Source organism: Hoplias malabaricus, chromosome 12 (genome assembly GCF_029633855.1).
Source record: "Hoplias malabaricus isolate fHopMal1 chromosome 12, fHopMal1.hap1, whole genome shotgun sequence".
Taxonomy (NCBI): domain Eukaryota; kingdom Metazoa; phylum Chordata; class Actinopteri; order Characiformes; family Erythrinidae; genus Hoplias; species Hoplias malabaricus.
Window position 1 is genome coordinate 6,403 of NC_089811.1, and position 25,139 is coordinate 31,541.

A 25,139-nucleotide genomic window follows, 5' to 3' on the forward strand; every position below is an offset into this window, starting at 1 on the left:
CCTCCCTTTTCCTCCAGGTTGAAATGTCTTCTCTCCAGATGAGTCCCTATTGAGTTTCAGAGTTCCTCGGGGTCAGGATTAGACTTGGCATCGAGACTTGGGGTCTCTTGTGACAGTTTGGGCCACATTAGTCTCACGTGAAGTTTGCCATGGTCAGCACAGCTATGTCTTTACCAGAAGTGGCCCAATCTGCTTTGGGATGTCTGGCTGAATGAGCATTTTGCAGTTTGCAAGACGGGCAGCTCTGCCAGAAGTGACCCACATTCACAGGCTCTGTGGGACGCCTTATGAAATTTTCCCCCTGTTTGCTGCCGTTGTTTGCGAGCGCGGATCCCTGAGCAGCAGCTGCAGAGCGAGGCAGATCTGTGTGTGTTTAATGCGCTTGATGAATTTTTCATTAGAACCGACCTCAGCTGCAGACAAAACATCCAAGCGTAAGAAAGTACGAGTGACCGTTTCCTGCTGTTTCTCTGGGTCTTTACGAGCTGCTGAGATTTCAAAGCTTTTTTAGCAAATGTAGAAACGTTGTGTAGAACATCTGGAGCTTCATTCATAAACCATGCTTCAGTTTCCGATTGGTTTTATAGTGTGTGTTCTCAGACAGGGCTTAAAAATTATTCAGAGCAGCACGGTGTTCGCAGGATGTCTGAATCTGGCTGAATCTCTCGATAATAATCAACTTTCTCAGGTCCCATCGCGGATATATGAAATATGTGTATAGAGTCTTCAAAAACCAACCATGATCAGATCTGACACACATCAGATGTGGCATTCATTCTATCGTGCCATTTTTCACCACTCTGGGAATGTTTCATTCTGGACTCTGGTCTGATGGGAAGGACTCTTCCTGTGGTGGGTTTATAGCCCATTGAGGATTTCCAGGTCTAACTCAATATTAAACCACACTAGCCTTTTTTTGAAAGGTTCTAGCTCTTGAGACACAAGTTGTCCTTCATCTAACAGACAACAAGGTTTGGTCCCAGATAAGAGCTGGCCCTGGTCTGACCCACATTCCCCATATCTTCGGCCAATGGGATGACCGCACTTGAGTGGACTGACATATAAGCCCCTTGTAAACACTGGAATAAGGCCATATTCCACCTGAGGTCACTTATGTCCAGTTTGCCACGGCTGGTGCACACATGTCTTTGACAGAAGTGGACAGATCTGTTTTGTGGCATGTGGCAGAACAAGCGTTTTCAATGAAGTGGTCACTATTTTTTGTTCAGATGAAGTTCAGAGCACAGATAATGGTCTAATAGCATCGCGGCTCTGCCAGGAGTGGACCACTGCTCACTGGAGTGGAGTGATTGCAGATATCTGCATATGCCTGCAATGCAGAAACAGAATCATGCAGCCAATATGACACTGATTTCCCTCTAACACAGTAACGATAATAAACAAATTACTAGTCTGTACTTGGTTAATTGTCGAAAGCTATAATGAAACATCTTAACAGGTAATAGGACATTATACCAATCCCTGGCGCAGTGGGTCACACTGTTCTGCTTGTGTTATCACAGATCCAGCCCCTGCACACCGAGGAACTCCAAAGCTCTGAAACTAGGACTCAAATGGTAATGTGGAAGTATAGGTTGGCCTTGCCCTTAAGCGAGTGAATGCCTTGCAACCTGCAGAGTCTGAAACTGCAGGAACATAGTGGCCTTGTCCTTGAGTGAGGGTACAGCTCACATCCTGAGGAATGCAGATGCAAAATCCTGAGAAACAACTTTCAAATCGCAGTGGAAATGGAACTGTTACAGCTCGGCATTGTGGAGCAATGCTTTACCAACTGATTCAACCAAGTTCACATCCCGCCTGTGGAGAGTTGAAAGTTGGTTCTTAGGTTTATGTGTCTGGGTTCTTTAGGGTGTGAAACATCCCCTCACTCAAGGCAAAGCCACCCTGTTCCAACAGTTTCAGGTTCTGCAGGTGGCAAGGCATTCACTCGCTTAAGGCCAACCTATACCTCTAGGTTGGATTGCATTTCTCTCACCAGATGAGTCCCTAGATTCTTGGGCTCCAGGGGCTGGATTTGTAGTAGCATAAACACACCGGTCGATCCAGACCCTACCTGGACAGGGCTCTCCAGTCCATTACAGAGCTCTCATCTCGCGGGAGCCCGAATCAGCTGCTTACAACCACAACCAGATTTACATTATCATCAGTGTCACCCTTCACCTCTCCATTTCTCTACATCTGATCTTCTCAGACATGTCCAGCATTTCCCCTTGTTTTGCATAATGTTTCTGAACAGTGTGTGTCAGCTTGAAGAATCCAGTAGGACAGGACCACCAGAATATCATTAAGGCACAGATATCAGTGTTGTTTCTGAATGATTTATGGAGATATTACTCACTCGGGCTCCAGAGCCAAGCTGCGGATGAGTGGAGACAAGAGCGCTACGAGTGAATAAGCCCACAGCTCCGTCTCCTCCGTGTTATAACCAGACTTTGACGCAGTGCACACAGCCGTAATAATAACCACTGGGATATCAACCAGATAAGAGCTTGTGTTTTTCTTTTATATATATATATATCTTTTTTTTTTTTTTGCACATAGCTTTAATGGCTCCTGTTTCTCCTTCTTGCATCAGATCTAAAACATTTCTGAATCCTTTCCCTCATTCCAGCTGCGGAAAGAGCGAGGAGAACGATCAGACTCGATAATCAGATCAGTGACATCTTTACTAATGAATATACACACGTTCAGACCTGTAGACGGATCAATACCATGTCTATAAGAGGCTATGAATATTCATAAAGCTTTATAAACATCACCAAAGCTATTTATAAATATGCAGCCCACTTCAGAGCCGTGTTTATTCGTCAGAGGTGCTGTTATACTCTCGAGGCTGGTTTACACTTCTGTGTAGGTCCACATCACCCAGAGGAGAGTTTTAATATTCAGAGGACACTGAAGGTGAAGGGGTCTCATACAGGCTTATGACAGGTATTATAAGGTAGTTATTATGTCCTATAATGCTTTATATAACATTTATAATGCTTTGTCCCAAGAGGTGTTTATTTGTAATTAATTTAAGCCCAAATCTGGCAACCCCAGCCTGATCCAGCATGAGGTTATTGATGCCTTATGTGTGTGTTATAGGGTGTTATAAGCACAGTAGCTGTAGAACATGTAGAACCTGTAGAATGTGTGGATCCAGGAGGACACGAACATTTCTCTTTGATCCAGGGCTGAAAGCTGGATCAAAGCCCAAATAATTTCTATTTTCCAGCCCAATTATTGTATTACGGCCGAGGCCCCTGAGGCCGGTCGGAGGGGGCTCACTTCAGCTGAACCACCACACAGGCCCCGCCTCCCTGACCAGGACATGAGTCCTAAATCTAGAGCACACTAGGACCCAGCAGGCGGGGCTGAGGACGCTACACCTGTCCTCTTACTCTCTCCGTCTCTGTCTTCACCAGCGCCTCACACCAGGACCATGTTGAAAAAACACGAGACGGACCAGAGGGAGGAGTTATCTGGTCATAGCCCCGCCTCCATCTGCACCACTCAGAGTTTAGCTCCAAACTCCACCTCCTGGGTCCACGTGTCCTCCTCTTCCTCCGCCCTGCCTCTGTTCCCTAAGAACCATAAGAACTTCCGGATTTTAAAACAATGAGCTTCTATATAATTAATAATGATAATAATAATAATCATAAAATTATATTAATAACTTCTAGGTTCTAGATATTAACTGAGAAAGTATGACGTATCAAGAATACAGTACTGCTGTACTAGATAATAACATTGAGTGGCATGATGGCAAGTCCTGACGTTGATGTACCCAACCGGTTTTAGATAATCAATAAATGTGTTACTGTGTGGTAATACATTGACAGCCCTGTGCAATTCCATTTGAAAATTAGCCATTATTATCTAGAACCATTGGGTGCTGCAGGGTAATACACAGACTGCCTTGGAACCTACTGTTGTGGTTCAACATTGCACTTTTTGCCACACTTAATATCTAGAACATGCTGCCCTTTGTCTTCTGACTGAGGGAAATGCTGTGATTTCTCTCAAAATAAATTTTTACACAATACCTAAGTTGATATCTAGAACCAGTTAGGTTCCATCAAGTACTCAGTTACTTCTGTGTGAATGCCACAGAATATATCACATTGTTACTCAAATACTATCTAGAACTGTGGCATTCCTAGTCCAAGAACCATAAAACTAGTACTTACTTGGGGTGTGATATTACCCTCGTGTTCCTCAGAATAAATACCTAGAACTCTAGAGTTTGTGCCATATACAAACTCAAATCTTAAAGCTCAAGTTAAAATCTAGAACATGCTGGACATTTGCAATTAATGACACACTTACATAGATCATATCTAGAACCTGCTGGACATTTGGAATTTGTGTCTGACACCTACCCATTTAATATCTAGAACCCGTTGGTCACTGCAGTGTAGTTTATTGAAAGTGTGTTTGGAGCTTTAACAAACACTTACTTCAAAAATATCTAGGACATTTTGGGTAGAAGACAGACTTGGATTAAACCCTCACCATCACACCGAACAATTCTGTAACCAACAAAAGGTTCTAGGCTCTCAGGAACCTTCAACCTACTCCTAGTTACACTGTCTTAGAACTGACTTTCCGCAACCTTACTCTAAATATTTACATAGAACATTTAAACTTGTTTCACGCATTTATGCAGTTAATATCTAGAACTGATTGAGGTTTTAGTACTAGACACAAGCCTATGTCCTACTGCTGCCTGCCATACATCAGCCCACAACATTTTCAAAACTTTACCACATGCAGACTCAGTACATATCTAGAACCCACTAGGCATTTGGAGCTAATATCTAGAACCCTGTGTGCATTTCAGTGTTTATAGTCAGACTTGTTGGAACCAGAATGTTCCCCACAAATCACATAGTACTATAGCTTTTGTAGCCCAGACTAAACCAGGAAATATCTAGAACCTGTTTAGTTCCTAGTACTAGAACCTAGTACTTAGCAAAGAGTATCTCACATGTCTTCAGTTCATCTCTAGAACCTACAGAGTCATGTTGTTATAATGCCTTGGAAGTTACTCAAAATCATAAGAACCTAGAACTTTGGGGTTACCTGGTTGATATCTAGAACGTAGGGACATAGTGTTATCTCCATGTGAAAGGAAATAAAATAACTCTAATTTGGTTCTAGAAGGTTCTCTGTGTGCCGAAGGCTTCAGAGATGGTAGTGTTGGTGTCAATTGTGGCAATGTTGATGTACATTTGGAGAACCTTAGAACCGCGTGGAACCCAAACTCTTCTGAGAACTGTGTGTAATGAGCAAGTTGTTTTCCCAGCAGTTGCTTTATGAATATGTAAATGCTGTAATTAAATATGATGAATACTATTTATAATTAATGTAATATTTACCGTAATGTAAATAGGTTCCTGTTTTTAATTGTGCGAGTTATCTAGTACCTACGGAAATATTTAGATAAGACAAAGCAACTATGTTTTTTACGCCACTTTGCCAAATGAATGATGTTAAAGTAATATCTAATAAAACAGAGAAACCCATCCACTGTCTTTGTCTCATTAATAATTACATTCATCAATTACTTTTTAAAAAATTCCTAATCATGGGCTCCGCATCCAACCAAATATTCACTGAAAATACTCATTCATTCATCTTCCACACACACACACACACACACACACACCTGTAGAGTTTCACACAGTCAGCTGGTCACTCACACATTCACACACACTTACGCAGTCACACATTCACACACTCACGCACCACTCACACATTCACCCAGTCACACACACACACACACACTTCTGTGCACAGTTTCACACACTCACCTGGTCACTCACACACACACACTTCTGTGCACAGTTTCACACACTCACCTAGTCACTCACTCACACACACACACACACACACACACACACAAACACACTTCTGTGCACAGTTTCACACACTCACCTAGTCACTCACACACACACACACACACACACACTTCTGTGCACAGTTTCACACACTCACCTGGTCACTCACACACACACACTTCTGTGCACAGTTTCACACACTCACCTAGTCACTCTCACACACACACACACACACACACACACACACACACACACACTTCTGTGCACAGTTTCACACACTCACCTAGTCACTCACACACACACACTTCTGTGCACAGTTTCACACATTCACCCAGTCACTCACACACACACACACACACACACACACTTCTGTGCACAGTTTCACACACTCACCTAGTCACTCTCACACACACACACACACTTCTGTGCACAGTTTCACACACTCACCTAGTCACTCACACACACACACACACACACACACACACACACACACACACACACACACACTTCTGTGCACAGTTTCACACACTCACCTAGTCACTCACACACACACACACACACACACACACTTCTGTGCACAGTTTCACACATTCACCCAGTTACTCACACACACACACTTCTGTGCACAGTTTCACACACTCACCTAGTCACTCTCACACACACACACACACTTCTGTGCACAGTTTCACACACTCACCTAGTCACTCACACACACACACACACACTTCTGTGCACAGTTTCACACACTCACCTAGTCACTCTCACACACACACACACACTTCTGTGCACAGTTTCACACACTCACCTAGTCACTCACACACACACACACACACACACTTCTGTGCACAGTTTCACACACTCACCTAGTCACTCTCACACACACACACACACACACACACACTTCTGTGCACAGTTTCACACACTCACCTAGTCACTCACACACACACACACACACACACACACACTTCTGTGCACAGTTTCACACACTCACCTAGTCACTCACACACACACACTTCTGTGCACAGTTTCACACACTCACCTAGTCACTCACACACACACACACACTTCTGTGCACAGTTTCACACACTCACCTAGTCACTCACACACACACACACACACACACACACACACACTTCTGTGCACAGTTTCACACACTCACCTAGTCACTCACACACACACACACACACACACACACACACTTCTGTGCACAGTTTCACACATTCACCCAGTTACTCACACACACACACTTCTGTGCACAGTTTCACACACTCACCTAGTCACTCTCACACACACACACACACTTCTGCGCACAGTTTCACACACTCACCTAGTCACTCACACACACACACACACACACTTCTGTGCACAGTTTCACACACTCACCTAGTCACTCTCACACACACACACACACTTCTGTGCACAGTTTCACACACTCACCTAGTCACTCACACACACACACACACTTCTGTGCACAGTTTCACACACTCACCTAGTCACTCTCACACACACACACACACTTCTGTGCACAGTTTCACACACTCACCTAGTCACTCTCACACACACACACACACTTCTGTGCACAGTTTCACACACTCACCTAGTCACTCACACACACACACACACACACACACTTCTGTGCACAGTTTCACACACTCACCTAGTCACTCACACACACACACACACACACACACACACTTCTGTGCACAGTTTCACACACTCACCTAGTCACTCACACACACACACACACACACACACACACTTCTGTGCACAGTTTCACACACTCACCTAGTCACTCACACACACACACTTCTGTGCACAGTTTCACACACTCACCTAGTCACTCACACACTCTCAGGGTCGGTGAGGTGAGTGGGTGAGAGCTGGGTGAAGTGTTTATTTTGGAGAGAACGCTGCAGAATGTTCCCTCTCTTTTTTGTTTTTTTATTTATATATTTATTTTTTCAGAGCGGGACAAGCTTATTCTCTCAGCGCTATCTGCTTCGACATGATGAAACCAGCCCCACACACACACACACACATTCCCCAAACCCGCTGAATGCCACTATCACTTTTCAATTTCCTCGCCTCAGCGAGCTGCGATAGTTCGGCCAAGAATCAAACGGACATAACATTGTTGTGTTTCGACAAAACCTCATATCTCCCCGGAAAAATACATCTCCACAGGAGCCCTCCGGCACCTCCGGGAAAAGCCGACGGAACAAGCTTTAATTTCAGCGTGACATTTCTCCTCGTCTGCCGCGGGGAATTTTAACTTCAAAATAGGTCCAAAAATAATCAAATAAAAATGGAGATACAAGTTTTGGTTACAACGGTGAGAATGAGTCATGCCCTGAACCTTAAGCTGGACACAGTGTGTTTTCAGGGGGCACTTTACTGAAGGTTAACCCTTTAATGACGTCTAAAATAAGTCTACACAGAGCTCTTTAAAATGTGGTTGCTGTGGTGTTGCTGGTTGTCGTGGTATTCCAGGTGGTTGCTAACATGGTACTAGACTGTTGCTATGGTATCCCAGGGGGTTGCTAAGCTGGTGCCACACTGTTGCTATGTCATTGCAGATGGTTGCTAAGATGGTACTAGACCGTGGCTATGTTATATCAGAAAGTTGCCATGATGATACTAGACTGTTGCTACGGTATTCCAGAAGGATGTTTAGGTGGTATCTGTTGCTATGGTGTCCCATGTGGTTGCTAAAATTGTACTAGAAGGTTGCTATGTTATTCCGGATTGTTGCTAAGGTTCTCTCAGTTTCTCTCTCTCAAACTCTCTCTCTCTCTCTCTCTCTCTCTCTCTCACACACACACACACACACACACACACACACACACAAACTCTATTTCTCTCTCTCTCTCTCTCTCTCTCTCTCTCTCTCTCTCTCTCTCTCTGTAGTATTACTCATTCTGAGTGAGTCACAGCTCCAGAGTGGCGCCCCCTGGTGTTTTTCTGGAGCTGATCTGTTCTTCCTGCTGTCGACCTGCTGCTCCGGACAAAAAGAAACAACCTCGGCTCAGCGTCTGCTTCCCTTTGACCGGACGCTGCCGCTCGGACGCCTGGCCCTCGCTCAGCTCCAGAGCATCAGGGAGACGGGCTTCACACGACACACCGCCACCATCAGAACAGGACCTCGTATCTCCGCATTCCCTCAACAAATCCACCAACAGGAGCCCTTTAAAACGACCCTGAGTTAACACTCGGAGATTTGGAGGTGTCCTATCACTGTGTAAAAGAAGCGGGTGATTAGTGAGGAGGAGGTGGAGGGGGGCTGGGATGAAGAGGGGAGTAGAATAATAATCCGTTCAGTGGATGGAGGTGAGAAAGGGGAGAGAAAGCAGGGAATCTACATATTTATTTTCCGTTATATAAAAATGACACGGTATCATTTACATAAATCTCTTGTTATATAAAAAGCCCAACTGCAGCGCTTTGTGCTGCTTCTCTTCGGAGCTGATCTCGTCCGAAGACTTATGGAGCGAGTCTTTAAGGACGCCCACGTTCTGTAACCACCTGACTCCGCGAGAACGGAGGAATAAACAAACGCCTGGCAACCAGCACGAAACAGCACAAACAGGACTGTGCCTCTGCGATAATCAACACACTCTCCATCCACAGGCTCCGCAGAAAACTGACTCACCTCCGCATCAGCACCTACACCTCACCTACACATCAGCCATAACATTACAGACGCTCTCTGTCCTCTCACCTGGGGCATACACACTCCAGCAGCACTGCTGTGTCTGATCCGCTCGTACCAGCCTAGAGGAACTCATCATTGCTCAAAGGTCACTCTGTAGTGACTCAGGAGACATGATGGTGAGTCTCTGAGAACTAGAAATAGAAAGAGATTGAGACAGTGGACGAGACACGGCAGATATATGAAGACTTTAAATGAGAAATAAAGAGAGAGGTGTGTCTCATTTGAGCACAGATTACGACTTTACTGAGATCTCCACTACATCTCCAGAGGAGACACCTGTTGGATTAATGAGGAGACATGGTTGAGCAGCAGGAGACTTTTGATAAGGAGATACTTTTAATGCAACAGTGTTCTGGTGGTGAGGGAACTGGGCTCGGTTCGATCCCCAGAACTGCTCCCCTTGGCCCCGTGGCTAGAGCTGCCCATCGCTCCGGGCACTGCTCACTGCCCCCTGGTGTTCACTAGTGTGTGTGAATGTGTTTCACTGCAGGGTGTGGGTTAAATTTGGAGAACACATTCCTCTGTGTGCAGCACAGTGGCCAATAAAGTGACTCTAATTCAGATTCTAATTTGCTTTAAAGGTTCCAAGCTGAAGAAAGCATAAAGCTCTGAGTGGCCAGGCCCGGTCCACTGCTCTCAGCTGACCCAGCTTGACATTTATTTTCAGGACCGCAGGTATAAATCGAGCAGCTCAGACATGCTTTGTGTCTAAATTTTGCTCCTCAACTTTTAGCTCTGACGCTACACAGCTAATATATTACTGCTAACAGTAATGGAAGCTAATACCCAATCAATTAGCAGAGTGTTATTTGCATATCATTTACATAATCACAATTTCATTGCTCATCAGCACAGAACACTGAGAGTGAGCCCTGTTCGGGGCTGGGTTTTAGAGACGAGCGTCGATGAATGCGGAGGGATGTCAGCAGGGATTAGTGTAGGCTTCATGTAAATGACATGTAAATGAGGAAGAAGTGGGGCGTGTCCTATGTAAATAAGGTAATCATGGGCAGACATTGCTTTTTTTTCATCGTATGATGGTGGCAGTGGCAACAGGACGAGCAGGACCAAGCCCAGACACCTCTGGGTCCTGGGAGTCCCCCGGGGTCTGGTGGACCTCCAGAGGGAGGCACCCTGGGGCCACCACAACTGGCTTTTTGTCATATGAAGGGGCAGCAGCTGTACTCCAAGGTCCTCCCGGAGTGTAGAGGTCCTCAACCGATCACGCAGAGTGTGCCCTGCATCCTGAAGGACGGCTCGACGCTCCTGACAGTAGCGGTGGATGTAGATGGACCACAGCCAGGGTTCGGTACAGTGACATCACTGCAGACATAGCACATTTATACAAGTGATACAACACAACCATGGGCTCATGAGCTGCTGAATTGTTGTTGTAGCAGCTCACTATTAAAACATTCCACTGCAGTGTTCCTTTCGGCGACTGATTTAGATTTTGTTTTATTCTTAGACTTTTGACTAAAAACACGTTAGTGTAGTTTCAATAATTCATTCATTGTCTGTAGCTCTTTTCCAGTTCAGGGTCGTGGTGAGTCTGGAACACACCCGGCACTGAGCACCAGTCCGTCACCGAGCGTCCAGTCAATGCCCAAGATTACATTACATTCTCTACATTTTAAAAAGCAGAAGTCAGAATCGACTCAAGAGGTTCGACTCTGAATCATCGACCGACCGTTTACTTGCTTTACTCCCAGATGCTCAAAGAATCGATTCTTTCGGAATTGACTCAACTGCACTTCACTAACTACGTGTACTTTACGAGCCTCCGTCGTTCCTGCAGCTCTCTGTTCAGAGAAATCATTTTACACACAGCATGAATAACACACCGCAGGATCCGCCGCTCTGTCACAGGGTCGTGGTGAAGAAAGAAGGTTTTCTTTTAGGAGCGTGAGGAGATTTTAGTTTAAAACAGCATCAGTCGACTCCATCCACTATTTTCAGAGTCTGGTTCAGAGCTGTCCTTCCTCTGAGCGCCTCTGTTCACAGTGAGAGCAGTGGAATAAAGTCACAGTAAATAGTTCGTGAAGAAGAGTCAACCTCCGAGTATTGATTCTTTAAATACTGTCTCCCTGAAGGAAAAAGAGTAGTTTTTATTAATTGATAAAAAACCTGATAAACTTTTCCTCATAGTTCTTTTCTTCATTATTTTATTTAGTTCTTCTCTAGCTTTAGTTTTGAACAAATATTTTTCATCATAGTTTTCCCTAATGTTTGTCTGAAGCACTAATATAATCATGTGTAAAGATACTATATGTAAAATATAATGGTCATGGGTGTTCGCTCCTGGGAACTGCTCACCAAGTGTTTGAGCCACTGCAGGTGTGTAATTGCATTAGGGGCAGAGTCCAGAGGGAGCTGGAGTACTGAACCGTTCCCTGACTCCAGCTCCTCTCTGGCTCTGGCCCTTTACAAGTACACACACCTGCGGCTGCTCAAACACTCAGTGACTGTGTTTAAAGTGGGTTTGAGTCTCTGTAGTGAAGCCTTCTGTTAAATTAGGAGTTCAAATACAGTTTAAAGTGTTTTTATGTGATTGTGTTTTTACGAGAATGTTTTCATTTTAAATTGCTGCAATCTTCTGTTTTTTTTTTTATATAATTTTATGGTAAAAACTGCATATGATAGAAATGACAGTTTTCATTTTATTAATTTTATTAAAGGAGCTCAAACCCAATGCAGTGATCGATGTCAAACTGCTTCATTTTTACATCTATTTAATGAAATAGCAGTTCACGAATGTTACCATAAAACGACAAAAAAATGATTGAATAATGATTTAGAAGGTGTATGTTATTCTTTAAATCTCACTCGTACGTCTAATATATCTACTGACAAATATCTAGTCCACAGGCTAGAACCGCATTAGCAACCACCTGGGACACCATGGCCAACGATTGACCCGTCTTTCTCTCTGTGGCTAACGGTGAACTGTGAGGGTGAGGGAGCCCAGGGGGGGGGGTCTGCTGTGAAGTGTGTGATTTTGGACACAGCCCCTGGGTTCTCTGTAAATGCTGTAAACGGATTCTTGTCAGGGTCTGGTGCCTGAAGGTATTGGGGTTGTAGTGAGCCCTCCATCTGACGCTGGGTCTTGTTTTTGTTTGGGTTTTCTCTCTCAAGGTCAGAGCGGTGCAGTAACTCCGGAGGAGACGCTACACTAAACTGTCAGGTTGTTAAATTAAAAGCTTAATTAACGTTTCTATTCTCAGAGAGCGGCTTTTATTACCAGACCCAACGAGTCCCAGGGTGGTTTTACAGTCGTTATTATAAAACACTGGTGGGTTTGTGTGGTGAAGAGCAGCTGTACTCAGGACTATAAACTTCACACCCTGCCTTTAATCCGGGTTACACTCTGTCTGTAGCTCGAATAAATACCTGACCTTCACACACACACTGGTTACAGCCTCCGAGGTCAGAGCACGGTCCAGTTCAGGGACAGTTACCGGGGTCAGATACGGTGCTGGAACAAAGGTCTGAGCTCTACAACCTCCTTCAGGCCTGAGACAGTGAGCTGTGGTCAGTGGAAAGATCTCAGAACAGAATCAGCACCTGATTCAAACCGTCCAGTCCACCTTAAACTCTAACACCTTTAGTATTACATTCCATTCCACGTCAGATAGCTCAGCAGGACATACACGCTGTTGTTTTGGAATGAACAGTTCCACCTTAAAAGCCTAGGAACCAGAATGTAAAAACGTCTTTATTTAAGGTGGAATGGAAAATCTGATACAAACCTGAAGAGTGGTACACAGCTGCAGGGGCCCGGCTCCTGGGTGGATCCTCTCCTCGGGTGACTGTCTGTGAGGAGTGTGGTGTGTTCTCTTTGTGTCTGCGTGGGTTTCCTCCGGGTGACTGTCTGTGAGGAGTGTGGTGTGTTCTCTTTGTGTCTGCGTGGGTTTCCTCCGGGTGACTGTCTATGAGTAGTGTGGTGTGTTCTCCCTGTGTCTGCGTGGGTTTCCTCCGGGTGACTGTCTGTGAAAAGTGTGGTGTGTTCTCTCTGTGTCTGTGTGGGTTTCCTCCGGGTGACTGTCTGTAAGGAGTGTGGTGTGTTCTCTCTGTGTCTGCATGGGTTTCCTCCGGGTGACTGTCTGTAAGGAGTGTGGTGTGTTCTCTCTGTGTCTGCGTGGGTTTCCTCCGGGTGACTGTCTGTAAGGAGTGTGGTGTGTTCTCTCTGTGTCTGCGTGGGTTTCCTCCGGGTGACTGTCTGTGAGAAGTGTGGTGTGTTCTCTCTGTGTCTGTGTGGGTTTCCTCTGGGTGACTGTCTGTAAGGAGTGTGGTGTGTTCTCCCTGTGTCTGCGTGGGTTTCCTCCGGGTGACTGTCTGTGAGGAGTGTGGTGTGTTCTCTCTGTGTCTGTGTGGGTTTCCTCCGGGTGACTGTCTGTGAGAAGTGTGGTGTGTTCTCTCTGTGTCTGCGTGGGTTTCCTCCGGGTGACTGTCTGTGAGGAGTGTGGTGTGTTCTCTCTGTGTCTGCGTGGGTTTCCTCCGGGTGACTGTCTGTGAGGAGTGTGGTGTGTTCTCTCTGTGTCTGCGTGGGTTTCCTCCGGGTGACTGTCTGTAAGGAGTGTGGTGTGTTCTCTCTGTGTCTGCGTGGGTTTCCTCCGGGTGACTGTCTGTGAGGAGTGTGGTGTGTTCTCTCTGTGTCTGCGTGGGTTTCCTCCGGGTGACTGTCTGTAAGGAGTGTGGTGTGTTCTCTCTGTGTCTGCGTGGGTTTCCTCCGGGTGACTGTCTGTGAGGAGTGTGGTGTGTTCTCCCTGTGTCTGCGTGGGTTTCCTCCGGGTGACTGTCTGTGAGGAGTGTGGTGTGTTCTCCCTGTGTCTGTGTGGGTTTCCTCCGGGTGACTGTCTGTGAGGAGTGTGGTGTGTTCTCTCTGTGTCTGTGTGGGTTTCCTCCGGGTGACTGTCTGTGTGGAGTGTGGTGTGTTCTCTCTGTGTCTGCGTGGGTTTCCTCCGGGTGACTGTCTGTGAGGAGTGTGGTGTGTTCTCTCAGTGTTTGTGTGGGTTTCCTCTGGAGTGAGTGTGTGTGTAACTGCCTATGGGTGTGAGTGAGAGGGTGAGTGAATGAATGAGTGAAATAACATGAAGGCAGCCTTAGCTTGTGTATTTTTGAAGACTCCTACCTTGTTACTTTTTTTAAAGGAGAAAGAGTTCCCTGCTTCGTTCGGGAGCAGCATGTTCTAGATCTCGACATTTCAGACCTGACGGAACCAAATAAACACAGTTTTACCTTCAGAAAAAGCTGAAGTCCATATGTTTAATTCCCTCTGTGTGCTGTCAGCTCTCATCAGCGCTCAGACCTTTCAGGGGCTGGGCGTTCATTCTACTTTTAATTAAAGAAATAAGCCACGAGAGGCCAGGAGCTATTGTGTTTTTCTGAGGTGTGTGAGCTGTGAAGTGGGACAAAATAAACCTCCGGAACTGGGGTAAAATCTGCATTTACCACATTGTGAGGCATAAAAGAGATAAAACACAGGCTTCAGCGCATTATTTAATTCATAACAATCAGTAAACAGCTCTTCCACAGAGAAGACTGTAGTCTGTGGAGATGAAGACGCTCTGTTACCATTCACTGTGTATTAAAATGACTGGACAAACGTGTACAGGGCGTGTAAGAAAAGCCAAGCGAGGCTTCCCCAAAGTTCACCTGACTTAGCTCATTAAGTGCAGTGAAAGGCCGCTGCGTCCCAGGTGACGCCCCCGTGGCCGTGTAATGTGCCACTCTCTCCTTTCCACAACCCTCCTCTCAGTAATGGGCCGTGTCACATGTCTCATCGGGTTACGTCTGATCTGAACGCAGATAAATTTAGCCCCGAGTACAGTAAGAAAAACAGGTCAGAGGAATGAAATATACATCAGAACTTACATACCGCAGCGGAACCTGCAGAGATACGCTACACATCAACAACCTCCTCCTCTCTAGAACAGCCCTCCGTCTCAGGGAGCGTCAGCCACGCTGTAAACTGCAGTCAGAGCAGGATTCAGAGCTGTGTTCACTTCCTGGTGCTTATTCCCGAAGCTTTAAGTCGAGTGTGTTTTGTTAATGTAAACACATTTAGAAACTGACACCTGCAGCTGGCTCCAAAAGAGTTTCCCCCTGAGCTCCATCACGTCACTGGTGGACAACAGCTGTACAACGCCGCGGTAAAACACCGTTATGACTGACTGTTATGACAGTATCTAGCTAAATAACCAACATTATTCATGACAATAGCCTAGCAATAAGCTAAACTCAAATGTAGAGGTACCGTTATTCTTGTAAATGTGATCGAAGTCGAACTCGAATTCATCCGACACTATAAACCTCCGTAATGCAGCTACGTAGCCGAGTATAATCTGAGCCACCGAGTTTAGCGAGTCAAGCTAACGTTAACTAACACCAACTAAAACAGGCGAAGTGAGTGTCCTCACCCTGTTTACCTCCATGTTACAGAGGCTCTTGAACACCTTTCGTTGGTGTCCTTACATGCCCATATTGTTGGAAAAGCGCCAGTGAAATGAGCTACAGATAACGGAGTGAGCGGACGGTCCTTTCCAAAGTGCCCGTTTAAAGTGGACAGATTTAGTCCATTTTCTGGATATTTTGGGATCTTTGGGCCATTTGTTCACAGATGTCCCACTGTACATTGAATGATTGCAGCCAAAAACAACACACCTTTTCCTCATTTTGCATTAAATTAAGTGCAGCTTCTAGAGTTGTTGTCCACCATCTACGTCACAGGCAAGACGCCTATTAGAGTTTCCCAACACCGTTGGGGGGGGGGACCAACGGTCTTTTAAACCTTATTCCTTCAATTAGTAAGAAATAACATGTTTTCTGACTCTCAATAAACACAAGTTAGGAACTCAAACTCCACTGTGTTTATTTGTTTGACACTTTCACAGAGCTGCTGCTGAGACTTTTAGGACACAATGGCAGATATTTCCAAACACTACCTTGAATTCATAGAAAAAATTCTGCCACACCCACAACTCCTTATTTGGGCATGTAGCCACACCCACAACTCCTGATATCTGCATGGCCTTCACTGCAGGATGATTTCAGGTGAGTATTAGCTCTGTGACAGGCGCTGGGAGCCACTGAACCTGAAGGAAGACACTCGGCGCGTGGAGAACCACCGAAAAGCTCTTTTTTATTGCTAAGCTTTCACTTATGAAAATGTTATCTCCGGAGACAGGTGTGATTTTATTAGTCGCCAAATAAACAGCAAACAAAGTCAATTTGGGGGGAAGTATCACCTTGTGAGTGTTGATCACAGACACCTCTGCTTCCTCTGCTCCTTTTCTACAGCGCAGACCTCGATATGAAGTGTTTGGTTTGATCTCGCTCCTGGCTGTGCCCCGCCGTGGTGAGGTATGGGGACCATGACGGTTTCTCAGAGGCGTCTCTCGTGTGTTTGTACGTCCCCGTGTCCTCGCAGGGCTTCACCTTCCTTTTCCTGAACTCTAGAACACGAAGCCCACGAACAGTTAGGGCACCCTGAGGCTGGTCCTGATATTCCTCCCGGAAAACGAGGGCACGTCGGCCCCTGACTCCCACGAGGAACACTAGAAGCTTTCGACTGAGTTTCCAAAGCATTTTACAATGAATGAGTGAAAGAGTGAAGTCTCACTGATGTAGACCCCGAAGTGCTTCACATTTCTTCTTCCTTCTTAAGACACTTCTTTCTGCTGACACCACACACGACTTAAAAGTGACCCCAAAAGTGTCCTCAGGAGTCCGTCTATGGCTGGCACGTGTATTAATGAAGTGTGTGTGTGAGAGAGATAGAGAGTGTGACTGTTTACTGCTGTTTGCTTTGTTTGGGATCTAATGTATGTCCAAATGCATAAACACATGAATCAGCGTCCTTCCCCGAGTGCTGAGGTCACCGAGAGTGCGGCTCTGTGGTGTGCAGCAGGGAGAAGGTAATCTGCTCATGATCAAAGCCTCTGGACACAGATCCGGTGGCTATCTCGCAGCATTAGCGCTTTAATCGAGGCACAAAGCCTGCCATTACTCTCCTCTGTACGCATCTGCCACCTTTAACCCCCGGCCCAACAGAGGCTCTTATGTTTGAAAATGATTACGGCGTCAGAGCGCAGACGTACACTTCGTAAAAGGCAGTATGCAAAGCAGCCGACAGATTAATAACCAGAGCAAAGGTTTCCGCTGAAAAGAAAGAGGCACAAAGGCAGATTTAATTGCCTTTAAAAACAGGCGTCTATATTGCATTAGCGCAGATTTAATAAAACGCTCCTGATACGACTGGAGTGATAAAATGCCACCCGTGTATAATTGCCCGTGATTATGTGAAACTCTCGGAGAATATTAACGTTGACATTGACGCTGAAATGAGGCGCTTTGGAAAGCTCCGAGTAGCTCATCAGGCGCTGGTCGAGCAGAATAACGTCCTTCAGCCGGCCGTGTTTGACACTAAAGGTCTTGGTCAGTTGCTCTCATTTCCATTTGGAGGACCACTCCACGCGGCCGCGCTCTCCCTCCAACCCACAGTTCAATCTCGGGGAAATTGCCTCCTCTCCGCCGGTGTCTCCTGGTAATTCGGTCCCTGGGTTCCTGCCTCATTTTCATGCGCTCCGTTACATGCGCGTGTGGAGGTTCTCCCACAATTCCCTGCGGAACGAGAACTCCGTCTGGTGAACCTCGGCTCCCGTTAATGAGCTTTTAAATTGGTCCCACTTCGTTTGGACGGTCCTCCTCAGACGCTCTGGACACAGCAGGGATCTCAGCCCACGCTCAGAAGTAGGCTCCGGATCAGGTTCAGGGTCAGCGCTGCCCCACTGTTGTGAGACGTGTGTATCACGAGGCAAATAACCCTTTAATCATGTAAAAGGTTCATCAAGTGTTCAGGGTTCTACACAGACCATTTTCTTTACTAAAGCACCCATTTTTTTAAGTGTGCACAAGGGAGGCACGGTGGTGCAGCAGGTAGTGTCTCTGTCACAGCTCCAGGGTCCTGGAGGTTGTGGGTGACTGTCTGTGAGGAGTGTGGTGTGTTCTCTCTGTGTCTGCGTGGGTTTCCTCCGGGTGACTGTCTGTGAGGAGTGTGGTGTGTTCTCTCTGTGTCTGCGTGGGTTTCCTCCGGGTGACTGTCTGTGAAGAGTGTGGTGTGTTCTCTCTGTGTCTGCGTGGGTTTCCTCCGGGTGACTGTCTGTGAAGAGTGTGGTGTGTTCTCTCTGTGTCTGCGTGGGTTTCCTCCGGGTGACTGTCTGTGAAGAGTGTGGTGTGTTCTCTCTGTGTCTGCGTGGGTTTCCTCCGGGTGTCTGTCTGTGAAGAGTGTGCTGTGTTCTCTCTGTGTCTGCGTGGGTTTCCTCCGGGTGACTGTCTGTGAAGAGTGTGCTGTGTTCTCTCTGTGTCTGCGTGGGTTTCCTCCGGGTGACTGTCTGTGAAGAGTGCTGTGTTCTCTCTGTGTCTGCGTGGGTTTCCTCCGGGTGCTCCAGTTTCCTCCCACGCTCCAAAAACACACATTGGTAGGTGGATTGGAGACTCAAAAGTGTCCGTAGGTGTGAGTGTGTGATTGAATGTGTGTGTGTTGCCCTGTGAAGGACTGGCGCTCCCTCCAGGGTGTGTTCCTGCCCTGCACCCAATGATTCCTGGTAGGCTCCGGACCCACCGCCGTCCTGAACTGGATAAGGGCTACAGACAGTGAATGAATGAATAAGTGTGTCCATCACTTGCTCCCCACCGCCCCCACTAGAGACCTACGTTTGTTGCTGGATCATGGCGGTGTGTTAGTGTGTGTTGTGCTGGTGTGCGTGGAGTTTTTATCATGTTTTGAATCACATATTTTTTGTTTACTGTCAAATCTAAGTAAAGTAATGCCTTTTATTGCATTATTTTAATATTTTTAAATGCCTTCACTCACAGTTGTTTTGACTCTGTGTAAAGACTCTGTGTATGAAGTGTTCTCTATAAATGAAGGTGCCTTGCCTGTGTCCACTCTCTGTCCACTCCGTGAGACGCTCCTACCTCCTCGCTCACAGGCCGTAGCTCATCTGTCGCTCCAGGTTCGGAGTCTGGAGTTTCTGAGTCTCAGAGTTTCTCAGGGTCCGGGCCTGGCTCCCCCTGAGGAGGTATTAATGAGAATTAGTGAGATGTCCAGAGGATTTTAGCCACAGATGTTCAATATGTTAATATTTCTTTGTTAATAGCTGTCTTTGTTTTCGTTTGCGGACTCGGGAAGGTAACGGAGACTCTTATTTTGATATTTGTAGCTCCCGCGGCCTGTTAAAACACTTCATTAACTCAATTAACTCAATTAACTCAGTCCGAAGTCAGTTAATCCTCCTCGGACCGAGCGGTCAGTGCGACCTCTGACCTGAACGTTAATGTATTCATTCGGAGCCGTTGTCGGAGAGGATTTAATTCAGACGTGGCCTCGCTGGGTGATTTCTTTTGTGTTTTTACCATAAATAACCTGTTTAATTAAAAGGCTGTAGCCCTGCGGGTGAGGGAGGCTGATTTAACTCTTTAATTCATTTACCCCGCTCTCTCCGGGGGCTCCCCACTGCCGGTTTGAAGCGGCTTTGTGCACAATTAGGAAAATTTGTGCATTGTGTAAAAGGAGCTGATGGCTTTTGACCGTGTGAAGGACTCAAAGACACGGCTGCTGGACTTCGGGCCGATCCCGGAGCCGTCTTTAATTAAAGAACCGCAGAAAAATCCCAGAAGTGAGGAGCGACGGCAGGGTTCAGCTTTATTTCTTTATATTTCTCACCGCCTCGAGTCACACTGAGCCTCATTAACAAACGTGCCACTGACTGGAGCTGACAGGATCTTCACAGAACATTGAGTCCAGAGAGGAACACACACACACACACACACAAACACACACACACACACACACACACACACACACACGTGTGAAATATGGCCCTGGCCCAAAACATTAAACTTACTATGAGCATGAAGTGAAGAGGAATGAAGAAGGTGATGAAAAACTGAAAGGAGCTTGTCTCTTTGATTCTTTAAACGATCTTTATCTGTGTTCCAGAGTGGTTCTGTAACGTTCTCCGTGCTCCAGAGTGGTTCTGTAACGTTCTCCGTGCTCCAGAGTGATTCTGAAACGTTCTCCATGCTCAAGAGTGGTTCTGTAACATTCTCCGCGCTCCAGAGTGGTTCTGAAAGGTTCTCCTTTCTTCAGAGTGGTTCTGTAACATTCTCCTTCCTCTAGAGTGGTTCTGTAACATTCTCCGCGCTCCAGAGTGGTTCTGAAAGGTTCTCCTTCCTCTAGAGTGGTTCTGTAGAGTTCTCCTTCCTCTAGAGTGGTTCTGTAAAGTTCTCCTTCCTCTAGAGTGATTCTGTAAAGTTCTCCTTTGTCCAGAGTGGTTCTGTAACATTCTGCTTCCTCTAGAGTGGTTCTGTAAAGTTCTCCTTCCTCTAGAGTGATTCTGTAAAGTTCTCCTTTGTCCAGAGTGGTTCTGTAACATTCTGCTTCCTCTAGAGTGGTTCTGTAAAGTTCTCCTTCCTCTAGAGTGGTTCTGTAAAGTTCTCCTTTGTCCAGAGTGGTTCTGTAACATTCTCCTTCCTCTAGAGTGGTTCTGTAAAGTTCTCCTTCCTCTAGAGTGATTCTGCAAAGTTCTCCTTTGTCCAGAGTGATTCTGTAACATTATCCTTCCTCTAAAGTGGTTCTGTAAAGTTCTCCTTCCTCTAGAGTGATTTTGTAAAGTTCTCCTTTGTCCAGAGTGGTTCTGTAATGTTCTCCTTCCTTTAGAGTGGTTCTGTAAAGTTCTCCTTCCTCTAGAGTGGTTCTGTAAAGTTATCCTTCCTCTAGAGTGATTCTGTAAAGTTCTCCTTTGTCCAGAGTGGTTCTGTAAAGTTCTCCTTCCTCTAGAGTGGTTATGTAAAGTTATCCTTCCTCTAGAGCGATTCTGTAAAGTTCTCCTTTGTCCAGAGTGGTTCTGTAAAGTTCTCCTTCCTCTAGAGTGGTTCTGTAAAGTTCTCCTTCCTCTAGAGTGGTTCTGTAAAGTTCTCCTTCCTCTAGAGTGGTTCTGTAAAGTTATGCTTCCTCTAGAGTGATTCTGTAAAGTTCTCCTTCCTCTAGAGTGGTTCTGTAAAGTTCTCCTTCCTCTAGAGTGGTTCTGTAAAGTTCTCCTTTGTCCAGAGTGGTTCTGTAAAGTTCTCCTTCCTCTAGAGTGGTTCTGTAAAGTTCTCCTTCCTCTAGAGTGGTTCTGTAATGTTCTCCTTCCTCTAGAGTGGTTCTGTAAAGTTCTCCTTTCTCCAGAGTGGTTCTGTAACGTTCCCCGTGCTGTTATTAAATGACCACACGTAGTTTTACTGATGTATTAGTAATGCATTAGTAAAGTGATGTTGTAGTGAACAAACAGAGTGTTGTGTAAACTGCACCCGTCTGTGTTTGTGGAGAGTTGAGGCCGAGGTGAGAACGTGTCTCAGGTCTCAGTTTGCTTTTCTTTACTCAGTCTTTTTTTGAGAACATCCTAAAATACACAGGTCATAAAAACAAGGTCAGCTCATGGCACCGAAGAAAGCAGAGCGTTACGTTGCGAATCGGAGCGTGACTTCAGTGGGTTTGAACAGAAGCAGTTATATCTCCACAGAAAATAAAAGGAGCTGGAGCCAGCTTATGTTTATGGCTGAGTTCCATGAGAACCCTGTTACTGACGGGTGATAAAATAAGGTTTGGAGGTGTCTGTGTTTTCGCTGATGTACGGAGCCCGTGACAGTTGGCTCTGATGTGATGATGCCACTGATAGCTGCTGTGAGACCGAGAGAAACGGCTGAAACCGAGCCAAGGGACTGAATAAAATGAACATAAAGTGTGAAAACCATGAAGAAACCCAAACTGTTCCATTTATAGCTGTGTTTCTGCTCCAGAACTGACCTGAGTTCACTGTCCAAAGTTCATATGAGTGCCTTTCTTTGATTATCATTCGGACGTCTCTGTCTCTGTGTGGTGTTTTTGATTGTGGGAATTTATACATGACATACTCCCCCTCGTCTCCACAGAGGAACATAGGTCCAAGCCCCACAGCAGTGTTCTCCCCCTGTGTAAACAGCCCCTGTTCAGAACGCCCGCTTTCAGCACCTGTTCCTTTAAATGATAATGAGCCGCTCGCTGTTCACCCCGACCCCGAGCGCACAGCAGTGAGGAGCGAGGAGCAGAAGCTCTGGTTTTTAGCCGTTTTCACTCTGTTCTCTTTCTTCTCCGTTTTTACTCAGTGCTCTTATTTCTCCGCGCTCGTTGTGTCTGTTTTGCTGAGTTTAACCTCGTCTTTGCGCTCTCACATAAACACGGGTCCGGCGCTGTGATTGGACAGACTCAGACGAGGGGGCGGGGCCATTCTAAAGTCTCTGCACTTGACGTCAGAAGCGGAGCAGAATCAGAACGACTCGTTTTATCCTGTGTTTCTGACTCAGGCAGCGCACAGAACACTGACTGGGGTCTTGTTTCACAGTGTGTGGGTTGGTGGGCTCCAGATTCACATAATAATGGGGGAACGTGGACTGAACACAGGGTTTTATTGTAAAATGTCTGCTTTAAAGGAGAGAAAAACAGGCCACATCTGTTTTCCTCTCTCTCTGTGTCAGAGTGTTTCTGCCAGTTTCTCTGGTGCATTGTGGGTCTCTGTGGTGGAATAATGAAGAGGAAACACTTTACAACAAAAAAAATCATTATTCAATTAACCTTTTGCTGCGGAAGAGCGGGCAGAAGACTTTCTTGTGCAGAAAGAGACGAAATAATGGAAAGGACGGGTCTGCGGTGGTATTGTGTTTATCCAGTGGATGAGGATGGAGCATTGTTCCCGGTTGTAGGCCAGGAGACAGGCCAGAGGTGGCAATTAGCCTGGGATTGAGTCTTATCTCCTGGTTCCTCCTGTAAATCCCAAGTGGAAGCTGCTGGAAATGAGTTCCCGGCTCGGACTCAGAGATGGGAATATTCCTAATGTCCCCTAATAGAGCCGGTGTCCCAGGTTTAATGGAGGCGCGGTGGGGGGCTGATGGCTCTGTCGATTATTGTCCTATTCGGCGAAGACGGAGAGCGTGAGCCTCGGAGCCACATCTATAAAATGATCAACACAGCGCCCACCAAAGGCTTTGAAATTGAAAATGTTTCTTTAATCTCGGGCCACGAGGAAAGATGTGTTAATTTAATTCCTGGGTCGTCCCGAGGTCTCGTACAATCCACACCCCCCACTCTCTTTTTACCCCTTCAAAGGCCTCCTCTCCCCGCTCCAGCCTCATGAAGTATTCTCCATAATCTTACAGCTTCACACACACACACACACACACACACACACATATACACACACACATTACAGCAACACTAGAGAAACACCCCCCTCTACTGACACTCACTGGCCACTTTATCAGAAACACCCCCCCCCCCCCTCTACTGACACTCACTGGCCACTTTATCAGAAACACCCTTCCCCCCTACTGACACTCACTGGCCACTTTATCAGAAACACCCCCCTCTACTGACACTCACTGGCCACTTTATCAGAAACACCCCCCTCTACTGACACTCACTGGCCACTTTATCAGAAACACCCCCCCCCCCTCTACTGACACTCACTGGCCACTTTATCAGAAACACCCCCCTCTACTGACACTCATTGGCCACTTTATCAGAAACACCCCCCTCTACTGACACTCACTGGCCACTTTATCAGAAACACCCCCCTCTACTGACACTCACTGGCCACTTTATCAGAAACACCCCCCCTCTACTGACACTCACTGGCCACTTTATCAGAAACACCCTTCCCCCCTACTGACACTCACTGGCCACTTTATCAGAAACACCCCCCCCCCCCTCTACTGACACTCACTGGCCACTTTATCAGAAACACCCCCCTCTACTGACACTCACTGGCCACTTTATCAGAAACACCCCCCTCTACTGACACTCACTGGACACTTTATCAGAAACACCCCCCCCCCCCCCTCTACTGACACTCACTGGCCACTTTATCAGAAACACCCCCCTCTACTGACACTCACTGGCCACTTTATCAGAAACACCCCCCCCTCTACTGACACTCACTGGCCACTTTATCAGAAACACCCCCCCCCCCCCTCTACTGACACTCACTGGCCACTTTATCAGAAACACCCCCCCCTCTACTGACACTCACTGGCCACTTTATCAGAAACACCCTTCCCCCCTACTGACACTCACTGGCCACTTTATCAGAAACACCCCCCTCTACTGACACTCACTGGCCACTTTATCAGAAACACCCCCTCTACTGACACTCACTGGCCACTTTATCAGAAACACCCCCCCCTCTACTGACACTCACTGGCCACTTTATCAGAAACACCCCCCCTCTACTGACACTCACTGGCCACTTTATCAGAAACACCCCCCTCTACTGACACTCACTGGCCACTTTATCAGAAACACCCCCTCTACTGACACTCACTGGCCACTTTATCAGAAACACCCCCCTCTACTGACACTCACTGGCCACTTTATCAGAAACACCCCCTCTATTGACACTCACTGGCCACTTTATCAGAAACACCCCCCTCTACTGACACTCACTGGCCACTTTATCAGAAACACCCCCCCTCTACTGACACTCACTGGCCACTTTATCAGAAAC

General features: G+C 46.4%; 1 protein-coding gene across 1 annotated transcript in view; it reads right to left on the bottom strand.

Moving 5' to 3' along the window:
• Positions 1-20,545: 20,545 nt before the first annotated feature.
• Positions 20,546-25,139, bottom strand: part of LOC136710925 (involucrin-like) — a 37,734-nt gene continuing 33,140 nt past the window's right edge. The window contains exon 4 of the mRNA XM_066686835.1: positions 20,546-21,167. Coding sequence (XP_066542932.1) covers positions 20,546-21,167 — 622 coding nt within the window. The remainder of the gene's footprint in view (positions 21,168-25,139) is intronic.